This window comes from Argopecten irradians, chromosome 10 (assembly GCF_041381155.1).
Source record: "Argopecten irradians isolate NY chromosome 10, Ai_NY, whole genome shotgun sequence".
Lineage (NCBI taxonomy): Eukaryota > Metazoa > Mollusca > Bivalvia > Pectinida > Pectinidae > Argopecten > Argopecten irradians.
Window position 1 is genome coordinate 35,019,434 of NC_091143.1, and position 16,986 is coordinate 35,036,419.

General features: G+C 36.7%; 1 protein-coding gene across 1 annotated transcript; it reads left to right on the forward strand.

Annotated features, from left to right (window-relative positions):
* The first annotated feature begins 887 nt into the window (after positions 1 to 887).
* On the forward strand, positions 888 to 16,124 carry LOC138333740 (protein PRRC1-like). Its single transcript, XM_069282304.1, has 10 exons — positions 888 to 1,017; positions 4,671 to 4,847; positions 5,780 to 5,907; positions 7,916 to 7,971; positions 9,701 to 9,753; positions 10,987 to 11,135; positions 11,560 to 11,614; positions 12,037 to 12,146; positions 12,970 to 13,127; positions 13,677 to 16,124. Exons 2-10 carry the CDS (start codon positions 4,751 to 4,753, stop codon positions 13,990 to 13,992), a joined length of 1,122 nt encoding a protein of 373 aa, XP_069138405.1. The 5' UTR covers positions 888 to 1,017; positions 4,671 to 4,750; the 3' UTR covers positions 13,993 to 16,124.
* The last annotated feature ends 862 nt before the right edge of the window (positions 16,125 to 16,986 follow it).

A 16,986-nucleotide genomic window follows, 5' to 3' on the forward strand; every position in this document is an offset into this window, starting at 1 on the left:
ATTAGAGAAGATAAAGTCAGTTAGGAAGAAGAGAAAAGATAAGATCCTAAATTTTGTCGCCTTTTACGATCAAACGATACCTAGGTCACTCTACCATATCCTCGATACTCCTGGGTACATTTCGTGTCTGGGGAAAAATGAGATATACTGGCGTAAATAAAGTAAATTGTAGTAAAATATTCTGGTGCAGTTTTATAACATGTGTTCAAAATTCGCACATTATCGCTTATATCATAAGAAATAAACCAAAATGCCATTACCGAAGCGCAGCATTACCGGCCGTTACACTGTTACTGTTACGGTAATGTTTTATTGCCTGAACTATGCCAGATGTACATTTATTTATAATCGGCTTATTTTGCTTTTATTTGAATATTCAGACATTTTACAACATTGCTGTCGGAGCCTCTGATACCCTAGAGTAAGTTACCGCAACGACAATGTCAAATCGAAATTTTTTTCTGTAGCCTACTTCAGATAGAAGACATCTAAAACTCTGTTCGAAATTGTAACATGATTTGAATTGCCAATCAATTAAGTATAAAGTAATTTTAATGTTGAATAAAGTTTTTCCGCGTGATACATATTTTGTCAGTCATCACCGCAACGCGTTATCTTATTACAGCAACGTCATTTTTCCTTACCGAAACGCAAATTTTAAAGAATTCTAAAAACTCATTTCGCTATTTTAATCTGATTGTTATTCTGTGTACAAACAATTCTTGCGAAGATACTCATTTCCTAAAAATAATTTTTCGCTTTGGAAAAAAAAATAATGAATAAATAAATGTATCATTATTACGATTTAAACCATCGCGCCTTTGGCTCAGGACTATCATATCTATTTTTAGAACAGGGAAACACCGGATGTTCCAATTAAGATCTCGCAACGTGGCTATGACGTCATTTCTGCGACGGGGCCATCTTTCCACAGACGGTAAACAAGTGTCACTGTTTACTAAAGTTTCTGATTGCATTGTTTGCTATAAAACAACTTGTTTCGATTGGCGTTTTCAGGTATGAACATTAACTAGAGTTTAAAGTTTTGCATCGATTGGTTCATGAAATATGTTATTGATATTTGTTACAATCAAACTTGAATTTTTAGATCGGCAACCCCAGCATCTGAATCAACATATTCAGGCGCAAAGATGGAAGATGAGTTCAAAGAATTGAATAAACGAAATCCGATTTTCGTACAGCCATTCCAAGTATCAATGCACAGCGGCTTTTGAATTATTCGATTCAAATAAGATAACGGATTGCAAATTGATTTTTTATGCCTTCCAAAATAGATCAAGCGCCCTATGTGTTTTTTTACTCTATTTTTTTCTTTACTCTTATGTCTAAATTAATCTGAGATCATCTTGAAATCTATTTTTCCAAATTGTGCCAAAATAGACCCACCTGAAAGAAAGAGTCATCAATCAAAATCCATTCAAATCATTCGGTTAGGCTTATTAAAAAGGACAATTTGTTTTTGTTTGTCAGCTATAGGCCATGATATATGAGCAAGACTAATATGTTGTTGTTTTTTTGTCTGGCTTTTACAATAGTTACAGCTGCACATTTGGACATTTGAGCAAATAGATCGATGTCTGGCATAGTGCCATAGTTGTACTCTTTAGCAAGTGTCGCATACAGATGTATTTTGAAATTATATTCAATCTGGACCTGAATACTTCACGTCTATAAGGCCATTCAGGCTGACGTCACACTGGTCAGAACAAAAGATTAGGCCACGCCCACTGGTGGTCTAAATTGGCTTGGGTTTAGCAGAGACATATAGTGAGAGAAATATAGGTAAGTATATTACTACCGGCACAGAAATGTCAGCGAAAATTGCACTGTACAGTAACACAAAGCCAAACCACCAAAGGTAGACCACCACCAGACCACCAGTGGGCGGAGCTTAACTGGCCATTGATTGTGACGTAACTAATTTCTGTATGAATGGGCTTATTCATTAAAGATGAATCTCTGATTAGGCCTAACTAGTATGCATTAACACTTGTTAAAAAAATTATTTATGACATGTCTAAAGCCCGGTCTGGCCATGCATTATTCATCCTAATACATTTGGTGCCTGTGACCAAACCTTATTTCAATTGTATGTTATACAGGATGTATGTATATGTAGCCTGGGTTTACCCAAACTGAGAGGGTTGTGTGTTTAGTGGAATAGTGTAAGACTAAAACAGTGCATGTACAGTTAGTCCCTCTTTGCTCATCCTTGATACTCCAAGGGTTACTATCACTGACTTTACTGTGTCCACCCCTGAACTGTCTCATAGTGAAACTGAAGGCACCGGCAGACATGGGTAATATGATCACTTAAACGATATTAATTGATTGAATCTTGAGTGGATCTTGATCTTTTAATATACATCAAAGGAAATAAAAGGATTTGTGTAACAGGTACACTGTGGTTGACTGGTGACTGTGTTGCTTTGAAGTTGGGCATCACTCTCACTGTAATCAGCTAGCTTCAAAGATTTAGTCCCTGCAGGTTTTTGATTGGTCAGTTTGTTTCTACTGAACTGCCTTAAGTTTTATTATGAGAGGTCCAGTATTAGTATTTAATCATAACTCTCAACATGTAAAAAATGTTAGGCTACTGCACACTTTAGCTTGGACCTGCCGGACGGTCATCATGACCCAATGCCTGTGCTTGCGTATAGTGCGCACCCGACTTTTCACTTGATAATTTATGAAACAAAGTGCGCACTATACGCGCAAAAATGCAGTAGTAGTATTAACATCAACTAAGATTTGTTTGTCCTCATTATTTCAGAGGTAACTATCACGGGCGTTACATCATATCCTTCCGTGTAATACATTGTACAAAGTATCAAAACTGAAGACTCTGGGTGCAACAACAGATGAGACAAGTAGTTTAATTGGTCTATTGATGTACATAAATACAGTGGTTGAACTGCACTATTGAATTCTGGAAATAGCGATGGCCAAAGTTTTTTTTCCTCCCAGAGCTTTTTCTCACTCCTTTGGGAATGGGGCCTGTGGCCTTGAATTTGGGAAAATGTGCGACAAATCCAAGATTTGGGAAAAATTATGAAATATGAAATAAAGCATAACAAGTAAGACTTTTTTTATTTCCAGTGTAGTTTAAACGTAATTTTCTGAAGCCAATTCACAAATATTTAAAGCCTTAGCCAACTAAGTTCATGTAATAATTTTGGATAGTCTTCAATAAACTTTGATTTCGGGAAATTTAAGGCTTGAATTAGGAAAAATCAAGAGGATTTGCTATGGGGAGTAGGGCCAAATTTCGGCCCCAAATCAGACTGAAAAAAAACCCCACCTGAAATATTCCCCCGGTTTTACCTGGAGATAGCTAGTCCAGGGATGAGGTAGGTGTTATAAGATATATTTCATGGTTTTTTTATTGTATACATTACACCATTCGGAACGAGACCCTTTTGGTGTATATAACATCAGTGATAGTAACCTCTGGATCATTGAGGATGCTCTTTTCTGTTCAGGAACACAATACATGTGTGCTATAGTGACAGTCAGAGCCACCATGTAGATTCATAAGATACTAGGTTCAGTTGGTAATACTACGTAACGGTATATCGTAATTGTGACTTTAACACATTCTATAGATGGTAACACTCCTTCTTCCTACTTCAGTAATGTAACAGAGCATGTAATCACGTTTCTGAACACGTGAGTGCTTTAATCTTCTCATGAAGGAAAACACTCCATTGATTCACATCCAACAAGCAAATTTTAATAGTCTGAAATCAAATTGCTACAACAGTTTTAATATTTAATGGAATGTCACAATTCCTTTAAAAGGATAATTCAGTCAGGCTAATTCTGTTACATAACCATGTAGCAAAATATGACATAAATGTATTGTTCTACATTCCTTATGAAACATATAACAAGAAATATTGACAAATTTCACGACATTGTTCAGGATTTTGATTGATATTGTTGAATTTCCAAATCGTTGATCAGTATGCATATATGATTAAGCAGGTACATGTACGCTGTACTCATACCTGAGCCAAAAGTCACGCACGTTAAACAAATGCAATATTTAACATAACAAGAACATGAATCTAATTTCTCTCCCAGCTCAGCAATTTTATTCTCAAAGTAAAGTAAAAAGGTCCATTTCAGACAAAAAGACCAAAGCCATTTACATTCAGATATGATATATCAAACCAAGGATTTATAAGTGAGAAGGATTCGTGACTGTCTCTTTACACTACTAAACACCACGTGAGACGCCTATGAAACGGGGATAAAAACTGTTTTTCTCAACAAATGCTTGTCTTTACATTGGTGTTTCGTTTGACTTGATAAAATCAAACGAAACACCATTGTAAAGTTTAGTAAATTTCACAACGTTTATTATTTGCTTTAAGGACGGAAGATTTAGAAGATATGTCTTAAATTTTCGTTAAAAAATACGACAGCTCATGAAATGACGGCCCCGCTTCAGAAAGTAAGACAGTAACCCTCGCACCCGCAAGCTACATCAAAGGCTGCGCCGGCGGATATCAAAGGAAAAAGGTTGTCGCCCAACGTCACGGTCACTGCACAAACACAAAGGCTCCTGCCTTGTACTCCCCCAAAACCCAGTGTTACTTATCCTTCTCATATACGTCCTTGATCAAACTTGTTCCATTTTTCAGTTGTGTGAAGATCAGAAGCTAGAGGTGAACGTGGTTCGTACATTGTGTAACTCTACACAGATACTCAGAAGTCTGAAGTGATGATGATGGAGGAATCTTCTGATGAATCGGCCGAGATCATAACTAAAGAGGAGGCAGAGCTGGCCTCCAGGATGTCGGAGGATACACAGACACCCGGTGGGTATCACATAGAGTGTACGCAAATATTCAGTTTTCTATACAATGTTCAATATTTTTGGAGATTGCAACTCGTAGGTGAATGACATATTACAATGTACCACAAGCTGTCCACCTCTTGTTTACGAGTTTGAATTCCATGTGGGGCAGTTGTTAGGTGCTGATTGTTGGTCGGTGGTTTTTCTCAGAATACTCCGGCTTTCCTCCACCAACAAACCTGGTACGTCCTTACATGACACTGGCTGTTGGGCATTAAAGTAATAAGACCCAGTTGTAGAATTTTATCCATTCTTGGGGAGTTATATATCTTCATATTACCGATGAATTATATTACTGATAGATTTATATATATTCTGTACTAGCCGCGGCTTGAACTCTAGACTTGTGGCAATTTATACAAAAACAAGAACAATCGTTAAAAAGGGACTTTACCGTAATCATTCCTATATGTGTATTGTATTTCAGAGGTAATGATATTTTAGCATATTTTGCAATACAAAGTTTTTGCTCGAATATAATTATGTTACTGGTAATGTTATGCAAGTCTTCAATTCATTGTAGAGTAGTAATTGAAATTGTTGAAAATATTAGGCTTTTCAATTTTGCGCTAATTTCATTGCACCAATCAAGTATATATGCATCATATGATCCTATTACAGTTAATGTGATTTGAAGGATATGCCATGTCTGGGAGTTGCAGTAAAACTAGAGTACCCTTAGAAAATCCATTGACCTATATGGACAGTACCTAGCAACTACTCCGTGTGGGTTTCGTTTCCTCATCTCAGAGTTGGAGACCTAGTGATAGAGTGGTGGGCCAATTCAACCACTTACTTTGCTATCCTGAAGCTCAAAAAAAGGAAATAACTTAATGTATTTGAATATTTATAAAAGAATTAAGATGCAATACTGACATTGAGATTTTATTTCAGATACGTCGATCACAAAACCTGATACACCAGTCCAGTCACCAGGGGGAGCTAGTGTAGGGGTCAGTCCCCCAGCACCGTTACCAGCTTTTATGAATGTCAGCTCTTCTGATGTACCACAAACTCCACAGGTGAGATCTCTCATGAAATATCTTAACTCACTTTGTTAAATCAAGAACTGTAAATGAAACCAACTTTCTTCCCCATTGAATTTCATGATTTTCATTTCAAAGTAACTTTGCTAAGATTAAAATTTTTGGAGGAAAAAAAATGAATAGAAATCTATCAATAAAGTTGATATAGATGGAAATTTACAGAGATAAACTTTCACAGCTTTACTTGGATTGCAAAAGTAAATAGCACAGGAAAAAAGTTGGTTTACAGTATGGGTAATACAACTCGAATAGACGAAACCTCAATTTGGAATCATTTGAATCCTGGAGTGAGTTTATTCATTCAACAGATTAAATACGTGTTGGAGATTTTGAGTTCAAAATCAAGGTGAAGTTATTCAACTTGGCTCCTCTGGTGCGATAGTGTAAATCAAAGCCCCTACAGGTGAGATAGTGATTGTGAGGTTAATCAAATTGGCACAGGTGAGATAGTGATTGTGAGGTTAATCAAAGTGGCACAGGTGAGATAGTGATTGTGAGGTTAATCAAATTGGCACAGGTGAGATAGTGATTGTGAGGTTAATCAAAGTGGCACAGGTGAGATAGTGATTGTGAGGTTAATCAAAGTGGCACAGGTGAGATAGTGATTGTGAGGTTAATCAAAGTGGCACAGGTGAGATAGTGATTGTGAGGTTAATCAAAGTGGCACAGGTGAGATAGTGATTGTGAGGTTAATCAAAGTGGCACAGGTGAGATAGTGATTGTGAGGTTAATCAAAGTGGCACAGGTGAGATAGTGATTGTGAGGTTAATCAAATTGGCACAGGTGAGATAGTGATTGTGAGGTTAATCAAGTGGCACAGGTAGATAGTGATAGTGTGAGGTTAATCAATGGCACAGGTGAGATAGTGATTGTGAGTTAATCAAAGTGGCACAGGTGAGATAGTGATTGTGAGGTTAATCAAAGTGGCACAGGTGAGATAGTGATTGTGAGGTTAATCAAAGTGGCACAGGTGAGATAGTGATTGTGAGGTTAATCAAAGTGGCACAGGTGAGATAGTGATTGTGAGGTTAATCAAATGGCACAGGTGAGATAGTGATTGTGAGGTTAATCAAATTGGCACAGGTGAGATAGTGATTGTGAGGTTAATCAAATTGGCACAGGTGAGATAGTGATTGTGAGGTTAATCAAAGTGGCACAGGTGAGATAGTGATTGTGAGGTTAATCAAATTGGCACAGGTGAGATAGTGATTGTGAGGTTAATCAAATTGGCACAGGTGAGATAGTGATTGTGAGGTTAATCAAATTGGCACAGGTGAGATAGTGATTGTGAGGTTAATCAAATTGGCACAGGTGAGATAGTGATTGTGAGGTTAATCAAAGTGGCACAGGTGAGATGGTGATTGTGAAGTTAATCAAATTGGCACAGGTGAGATAGTGATTGTGAGGTTAATCAAAGTGGCACAGGTGAGATCTGATTGTGATGGGTTAATCAAAGTGGCACAGGTGAGATAGTGATTGTGAGGTTAATCAAAGTGGCACAGGTGAGATCGTGATTGTGAGGTTAATCAAAGTGGCACAGGTGAGATAGTGATTGTGAGGTTAATCAAATTGGCACAGGTGAGATAGTGATTGTGAGGTTAATCAAAGTGGACCAGGTGAGATAGTGATTGTGAGGTTAATCAAATAAGCACAGGTGAGATAGTGATTCTGAGGTTAATCAAAGTGGTACGGGTGAGATAGTGATTCTGAGGTTAATCAAAGTGGCACAGGTGAGATAGTGATTGTGAGGTTAATCAAATTGGCACAGGTGAGATAGTGATAAGGTTAATCAAATTGGCACAGGTGAGATAGTGATTGTGAGGTTAATCAAATTGGCACAGGTGAGAGAGTAATATATCATGTTACATGTACTTGGAAATTCTGATATCCTTATAGATGTCACATTCTGTCTAGGAACAGAATGTTAACAGTATCATGTAAATCAATGTCAGCAGATTTGAGAGATTTCTGTTTGTATTTTCAGACAGGAGCAACAACACCAACTGCTACATCAAGTACTACGAGTAGAATGCCACAACAGTAAGTACACAGGACTTTGTTATCAGTCATATCTGGAATGAACAAAAGTAGAGTTTTGCCATTGGGAGCTTGATACTGTGTAGTTGCTAACTTGCAGGGGTTTTAAGTCCGTAGAATTTGCGATTGACGAAATTGATCAAAATCACGGCTTTACATGTACTGTAAACCAAATTTCTTTTGCATGCAATTTACTTTCGCGAATTTCACAATTCATGCAAATTTGCGAATTTTTATCTTCTCAAATTAGCATCTGAATAATTTATATTTACAGTGGAACTAGGATAATATGAACTCAAAGGGACCGAGATAAAACTTCGAGTTATCCGAGTGTTCGAATTAAGCGAGTTCTCAAGTCTATTGACAATCTCTTTACTTATATTTGATGCGTACATATATAGATCAACTAGTATATAGTTCCGTGTCGTAAAAAGATGTAAGCAAGGAAGATGTCAAAATCGATGTAAGCGGTTGCAAAATAACAATAAAACCGAAATATATCCAAAATATTGATTCATCAACAGTAGTCACAATAATGTTTTCACACACAAATAAATAGCGGACATCACTTACGTAACCGAGACACATGTACATTGTATTTATGGTAAGTTATACCGGAAGTAACTATGTGCATGTCAACTCAAAGGCTGTTGAACGGTGTAATGTAGGCCTATATTTTGCTGAGTAAAAAGTTCAAAGCACTAACATGATATTATTTTACATTGATTGCGCCTAAATAATTGCAATCACTCAAAAAAACAATGATCGTATATATGGCTCCAAGTTGTGATTGTATTTATAACACAGCACCAGGTGGCTAGAGATTAGTTCTGCTTGAGTGATCACACAATGCAAGTGAGGCGGCCGAGAGTACCTGTATTGTATCTTGTCGCCATTTTAGTCAGGATAATGTTTATGTAAGTAATGTACATGTGTGGCGGCCTTACAATTGGTAATCAGTTTGTTTGTCAGTTGAATCAGTTGAATTTTAAGGCCCATCAACAACTACAGTCATTTAGAGCCACAACAAATGGTTATACTATATAACTTACAACGTAGGTTAAAATAGAGGATATTTGTCAAGCATTTCAATTTTTTCCGCGTTTTGTGCTTGGAAACGGCTTCAGAAATGCTGTTTTACGGCAGATTAATGGACAATAAATCCGCATTTTTGGCGATCTCGATTTCTGAAAAATTTCACTTCCAGTTATATGAACATTTTATGGATGATTTTTGTCATTCAGACCGAAAATTTCTTTCGTATTATCCGATTGTTTTAGTTTTCCGAATTTTCTGAGTTTTTTAAACAAAGATAAAGAGTGAATTCGGCCGGTACCGGCAAAGTACTTCGTATTAAACCGGGTTGTCGAATTATCCGAGTTCGTATCAACCAAGTTCCAGTGTATATGTATTTCCATTCAAATTTTAATCTTGACAAACTTGTTTTGAAATGGAAATTGCGAAATTTAGTAGCCGCGAAAGGACGTTTGTTTAAAGTATTACAGTCTGTAGTATGATAATGCTTTCAAAGGCTGCAAAGTTAACTCATGAAAATAAAACCTGTGAATAAGTTCCAAAGTGAATTGTGAAATTTTACACCTGCAAAATTTAAGAACTATGTGGTAGTCTATATTCGATCCTCGGTTATATAGGTAGGAAAATTGAGTCTATAGCCTTACATTCTTCAGATAGACTTTCCATATATTATAGAGATCTGTGTTTTTTTGTTCAGGTCAGCAACACCAAGTCCTCCACCTGTCTCTGTTTCACATGTTTCAGCTCCAGGTCAGTATACTTTTAGTACAGGTATATTTCTGTATCAGGTGAACAAAGGAAATCTTGAATAATATAAGCAGTGATTCAAAAGGTGGTAGTTTTATCACTTGATAAGTGGTCATTTTTCATTTGTCATTTGAGAAGTGTTCATTTCTTATTTGTTGCAAAACCTATTATTATATCTTTACTAAAATAATTAATTTAATAAAGAATGGAGTTTTAAAGAATCTTTGAAAATTTTGAAAAGTAAGTATTGCAAGAAATAATTGTATCCTGATTTGAAAATTGTCATTAAATTGATTAGCCTAATCATCAAACATTAAAAGCTGTGTGCATTTCTAATGTCAAATATCATTTATGATTTAATGGAATAAAAAATACATGAATTTTAATAGCATTGTAAAATAACAACACTCGCATAAGGCTTACAAAATTTGTGATAAGAATTCTGTGGCTATGGTTAGAATTTTTATACAAAGACTGCAATATTTCTGGTAATTGAGAAAAAAGAAACAAAAAGTTTTTATTAGCTCACCTGCCTGGTGAGCGTATGTCATGGAGTGGCGTCGTCGTCTGCCCTTCCGCCCTTCCGCCCCTTCCGTCCTTCAGCCAACATGCCTTTAAAACGCTACTAGTCGTAGAGTTCCGCATGGATTCTAAGCAAATTTGCCCAGAAACATCATTGGGAGAAGGGGAACAGAGTTTGTATAAATTTTGGCTCTGACCCCCTGGGGAAAGGAGTGGCGGGCCCAATAGGGGAAATAGAGGTAAATCTTTAAATCGCTACTAGTAATAGAGTTCTGCATGGATTCTAACCAAATTTGGCCAGATACATCCTTTGGGAAAGAAGAACAGAGTTTGTATAAATTTTTGCTCTGCATCCCCGAGGGGCAGGAGGTGCGGGGCCCAATAAGGGAAATAAAGGTAAATCCTTTAAATTGCTATTAGTCATAGAGTTCGCATGGGTTCTAAGCAAATTTGGCCAGAAACATCCTTGGGGGAAAGGCAACAGAATATGTATACATTTGGGCTCTGGCCCCCTTGAGCAGAAAGAGTAGGGCCCAAAAGGGAATTTACAGGTAAATCTTAAAATTCTTTCAGAAATGAAACAATGATCCTGTATTCAGAATATTTCTTGGCATTGCAAACCAGGTGAGCGATACAGGCCCTCTGGGCCTCTTGTTTCACTTTAGCATGATTTTAATCTTTATCGATTTATTGAATTATTAAATGTTCTTGCAGCCCCAATAGCCACACCATATGAAGTAAGCACACAGATTCCTGCGGAGATGGTTCCTGACTCGCCGTCCGACATTCCAGGAGCCAGTTCTGGGTTATTTGGCTGGATATCTGGCAATAGGATAGTATCAAAAGTCATGGAAAAAACCAAGGTATAGATTTATTCCTAGATAAAACATTTTCATTTTCGCACTTTTCTTGCCTCAAATATGAAGAGAAAAGTTAAAATACTAGGGTCGTGGGAAGAAAGAGAATCGAAGGCAAGATTTAAGTTTGATCATCCTTTACAAAGTGTGGAATTTTGCAAGGTTTTTAAGTACGTCTATTCAAAAATTATTTGGAATGCTCAAAATTGACATTTTGATTTTAATTTAAAGTTATTAGATTAACTGGTAATAATTGAATTTTAATATTTAAACAATACCTTGTTATGGTTTTAAAGCTGTAGAACATGTGAACAGCTCAATGGATATTTTAAAATGTTACTAATGCTCCAATATTAAAGTTGTTTGCCATAGTATACAATGATAAGATGACTTTGTATAGCCCTATGGGCCTTTTGTTTATTTTTTGCAGAATTCAGTGGAAAGTATGATAACAACTCTCGATCCCGGAATGAAAGAAGTTATAAGTAAGTACCACTACTACAATCCTCGATACTCCAGGGGTTCCGATCACTTACGATCTCTACACCCCTGGACTATCTCATAGTGAAATTGAAGGCAGCTCAGCGGAAAACATTTGACCAATCACAGGCTAGCAAAGATTTCCTTTGAAGACTACAGAGAGAGCGACGCCTAACACCAAAGCCACACAGTCGACCACAGTGTACCGTTATACGGCTCTTTTGATGTACATCAAATGACTAAATAACCTGTTCTATTCTGTTGCCTCCAGTTTTACTATGAGATAGTCCAGGGGTGTAGAGATCGAAAGTGATCGGAACCCCTGGAGTATCGAGGATGCATTACTACATATTTAGAAAGCAATAAAACTTATTAACCCAGTGAACATAACCAGCCATACAGTGTATGTTTTTCCTGTGTTTGGTAGGATCTGGAGGTGATACAGTGGTAATCGTCACGTCGACGAAGGACACGAAGGTCGGAGCTGTACGAGAGGCGTTTCAGACCGTGTTTGGGCGGGCTACAGTCCTAGGAATGGTATGTCTCTTAAGTGTTGAACTGCATTCAGTTGGCATTTATTGGAGCATGAATGCCAACTGGACAGCTGCAAATTTAATGAAGTGTGCTAGAACTTCATGTTGAATTTGCTTCTGTCCAGTTGGCATTTATACTCTCATAATTGCCAGCTGAATGCAGTTCAGTGCTTATATATATTTACATTTGATGACAATTTTATGATAAAATCTTATGTATACTGAATAGACAATTCATTATCGTCAGATCAGATGGAACAGCCATTTTCTGTGATCACTGGCATGACAATTCCGATTTCACAATGATAATGACCTCAAAAAAACCAGATAGCAGTTTATACACTGATGAACGCCAACTGTGTTTGATAAGGTTGTAAACTGGGGTTGCAGTGAAAATGTACATATTTTACAATGATCATTGCTGTTCATAAATAATGACTCATGCCAGAGCTGTTCATAAAAATTAACTCGAGCCGGAACACCATTCAAGATGGAGCCATTCATAGAAATTAACTCAAGCCGGAACACGACTCAAGCAGGAGCCATTCATAGAAATTAACTCAAGCTGGAACATGACTCAAGCCGGAGCTATTCATAGAAATTAACTCAAGTCAGAGCATATATATATTATAACCAAATATGATAATAGGAAATGTATTATGACAAATGTGATGTATTGATTAGCTTATACATCAGTGTACATATGATATTATGTTGTTATTAGAACCTTATGCTTTAGTTGTGTTTAAAAAAGCGAAAAATATTTTTTAAAAGTTTTCTTTTTTTCTTTTGATAATTAAACAAAGAATATACTTTCTGTATTGTAGGAAAGTCAAGCAAACACAGCAGCTCAACCTGTAGGCTTTACAGCAGGTCTGAAAGGTGCAGAAGAGCGCATACAGAACTTACGTCAGAAAGGCTCACTACCTGAAGGTCATCCTGTGGTATCAGTGGAGGGCTTCATTGTAGAGATGTTACCAGATAGGTCAGTATAAAATGGAGAGGACAGGACAAACATAGTGACAATATGTTTGGTGGAAGCACAAAGTGGAACATGCAGTATATTTGTATGGCCAAAAAAAAAAAGTCTTTTTAGGGTTACCCAACTGACTCTTAATTTTTCACTCCCCGACCCTAATTTTTTTTCCACTTCTCTACGAAAAAAAATTAAAAGTCAGGATTTTGATCTCAGATTGCAGTTCCGGCCATTACTACTGACCTTATTTTTTTGGCCAATGTAACCCTAAACAGACATATTTTTTTGGCCTAAGGAATATATATAAAACCTGTTTGGTCCTGTCACGTTGGCTAAAGGAGGATAGTAGCCCAGGTAAAAAATTGTAAATCATGTGGCAATAGATTCAGGGGTCTAGGAACTTTGTACTTGAAAGGGGTTGCCTGATGGCGGTTAGCATGGTTTAGTGGTATTATATTGAGAGAAAATCAATTCCCAACAAATTTGAGGCGGTATATTTGGGGTTGGAGATGTGCAGTACGGGGGACTACTATACATAATAAAATCTGTCTGTTACAGGTGGTACGAGATAAGTTGCTTACTCCTACAAGATCCAACACAGCATATAGATCTTCAGATGTTTTCACAACCAACACCCATTCCAGCAGAGTACATCCTCAAAGCTCAGGACGCTACGCCCTCAGACTATCCTCAGCGGTGGTCCGGCCTTAAAGTGACCATTGGTCAAGTGATTGAACAATCTCAACCTCACATTGGACACGCAGATTGGCAGAACAATTTGGTTGGTGTCAGTAGGCGTGAATCTCTACTACTAGCAGCTAAAGCTCTGGCATATATGTATAAAGAAAGACTTCCGACATCGTTTGTTTCCTGAGGGTTTTGTTTGTTTGTGCATGAAGTAATGATATTTAGGCCTTTCCAGTTGGTCTTGCCATACAACCCTGGTAGGTGATTCCAAACAATAACTTAATCTAATTAAAATAAGACTTGTAATTCTGCTCCAATACAAGATCTAACAACTCCTCGTTAGGGGTCACCTCAGCATGACCTCTGTGGTTAGCCAATCAGTGTCTAGCCTTACAAAATCTCGGTGTAGTTGATTCTCTCGGAAGTATAAATGGTATGTTCTGAGATGTTCCGATTCCATGCCAGGGGTTATGCTGAGGTGACCCCGGAGTGGGGAGTCCTTGTATTGGCGTGTAACGCTGAGTAAAGAAGTGGAGCGGAATTACAAGTCTTATTTTAATTAGATTGAACATTAACTGTGATCATGTTTGTTCTAGGTTGTACATAAAATGGCGCGAGAGTCTGTGTGAGAAATCAAAGGAAACTCTAAATATATATTTTTTAGAGATTCATACATAAATAAATACTGCGCATGAGAGTGTTGTATGTTCCACCCTGTACAAATTAATGATAAACATTAGTATTAAATCATTATCCATTAAATGTGGAGCTTTAAATCTAGTGGGAGCTGACTCGGTATTAACACCATTAACATGTCTTTTGTTCTGTTTTGTTTCATTGTACTTCCTATGTGATGTTTTATGTAATTGTTTGTATTATCTCTTAGAGGAATTCAGAATCCTTGCCTATTCTCGCATTGTCCGATATGCCAAAAAGACAAAAAAAAAAAAAATTGACATGTTTGAATAAGTTGGTACATATAATGTCATTTATAATGCCATATTTCTAGTTTTCCAAAATAATTCATTTCTAACGGTACACTATGGTTTCAATATTTCATGATCCTATTAATATCTCACAAAATCACGAAAAATATTCTCGTGAAAACAAGTGGCGATACATGTATTAAGGTATTACTCTGGTTAGCCAAGCAGGAATGCCACAAGGTTTGCGAGAAATGTCCCAAGACGCTAATAGGAAGGGTACATTCAAGATCGTCCTGAAAGTTCATACAAAGATTCCTTTTGGCTGCTATAACAAGAATTATATGTATACTGGTATGTATAAGTGCAACTCCTTGCTATCAACCTTAATTGAAAAATTTGATCCTCATGATTAAAGTCTGTTTTGTCTTGGGATGGATTGGGATGGATTTAAGAGTGATAGTAACTGTTCAGATTGAAATAAGGAAGGGAAGGAAAAGGACAGAAGCATGCAATAAACAATTTAATTTAACTTACAATGATAGATAGACATATCTGGAATCTCTAGTACCCTATTGTTATCATTTATTTACTGTAAACCAGCATTTTTTCACAGCTTATAAATTTTGCGATTTCCATTTCAAAACAAGTTAAGGAAAGATAGCATCCTCGATACTCCAGAGATTCCAATCACTAACAATCTCTACACCCCTGGACTATTTCATAGTGAAATTGAAGGCAGCTCAGCCAAAAACATTTGACCAATCACAGGCTAGCAAATATTTCATTTGAAGGCTACAGAGAGAGCGACGCCTAACATCAAAACCACAGAGTCAACCACAATGTACCGTTATACGGCTCTTTTGATGAACATCAAAGGACTTAATTACCTGTTCTATTCTGTTGCCTCCAGTTTTACTATGAGATAGTCCAGGGGTGTAGAAATCGTAAGTGATTGGAACCCCTGGAGTGTCGAGGATGCATTCATGGATGACTGGAAATTCATGTAGTAACAATGATGTAAATGGTCATTCATGTGGCGAATTTTCTGTTATCGTGAAATTTGTGAAAGTTTTATTTTAAATCGCACGCGAAACAAAGTTGGTTTACAGTATTGAAAATGCTGCTTATTAGTTTTTTGACTTACATATGTTAATAATAATGTGAATTGCTGTGCTTCAACTTATTTATTTATTATTTGTTGGGCTGGAATTCTCTTGACCCAACGTATGTTTCAGTGCTATTGATCTCTGCAATATATATATTACTACGGTTCATCTTTTTTGTTCTCGAAAGTTGTGACAGATTTTAGTTAAAATTGATAAAATGTATATTCAAATCTAAATAAATGTATATTAAAATATTAAATCCAAATAAATGAAAACCAATATTGATATTTTTATTTAGTTTGTTTTTCATTGCATGACACTTGGCAAAGATTCAGTTACAGTAAGGTTGCCTTAAGTGGGATGTTGGCAAAAACGGCTATTACGTTTGTTCAAATGAATGACCTTGATTATCATTCAAGGTCCCAATAACTCATCCTTGATTCTCCAGGAGTTACTATTACTGACCTTATATCCACCCCTGGATTATCTCATAATTATATTAGAGGCAGTTCAGGAGAAACAAACTGACCAATCACAGACCTGCAGAGATTTCCTTTGAAAATTTCAGAGAGAGCGTCGCCAAACTTCAAAGCAACAAAGCCAACCAGAGTGTACCATTATACTATTCCTTTTATAAACATCAAAGGATCAAATTACCTGTGTCCTCTGTTGTCTCCAGTTTTACTACGAGATAGTCCATTGGTGGATATAACATCGGTAATAGTAACCCCTTGAGTACTGAGAATGTCAATAATTATGAAACCCAGAAACCTGACATAGCTTTGAAGCTGACTTTGTACACTGAAGATCTTCAATTTGGAATTTTGTACACTTATAAAATTACTAGTAATTGTATTTTGACCTTGCCCTAACACTATCACAATGGTTATTTGAGTGGCAACAAAAAGTGTCCCAATTAAAAAACCAAAGAAGTTTTTATGAAGATGCTATTACAAAGGATATAGTCTAGAGAATAATGATGAACAGCTGTCTGCAGACTTTGTGTAACAGAAGGTTGATAACCTTTTAATGTCTTCAGAGAGATCCCAGTTCACTGATCTGATGATACAGACACCTCTTCTGGCCCAGATTTCCTCTAAACAAAAAATGCGAAGTTCCAAACTTTGACTCCAATTCATTTTTGTGGCA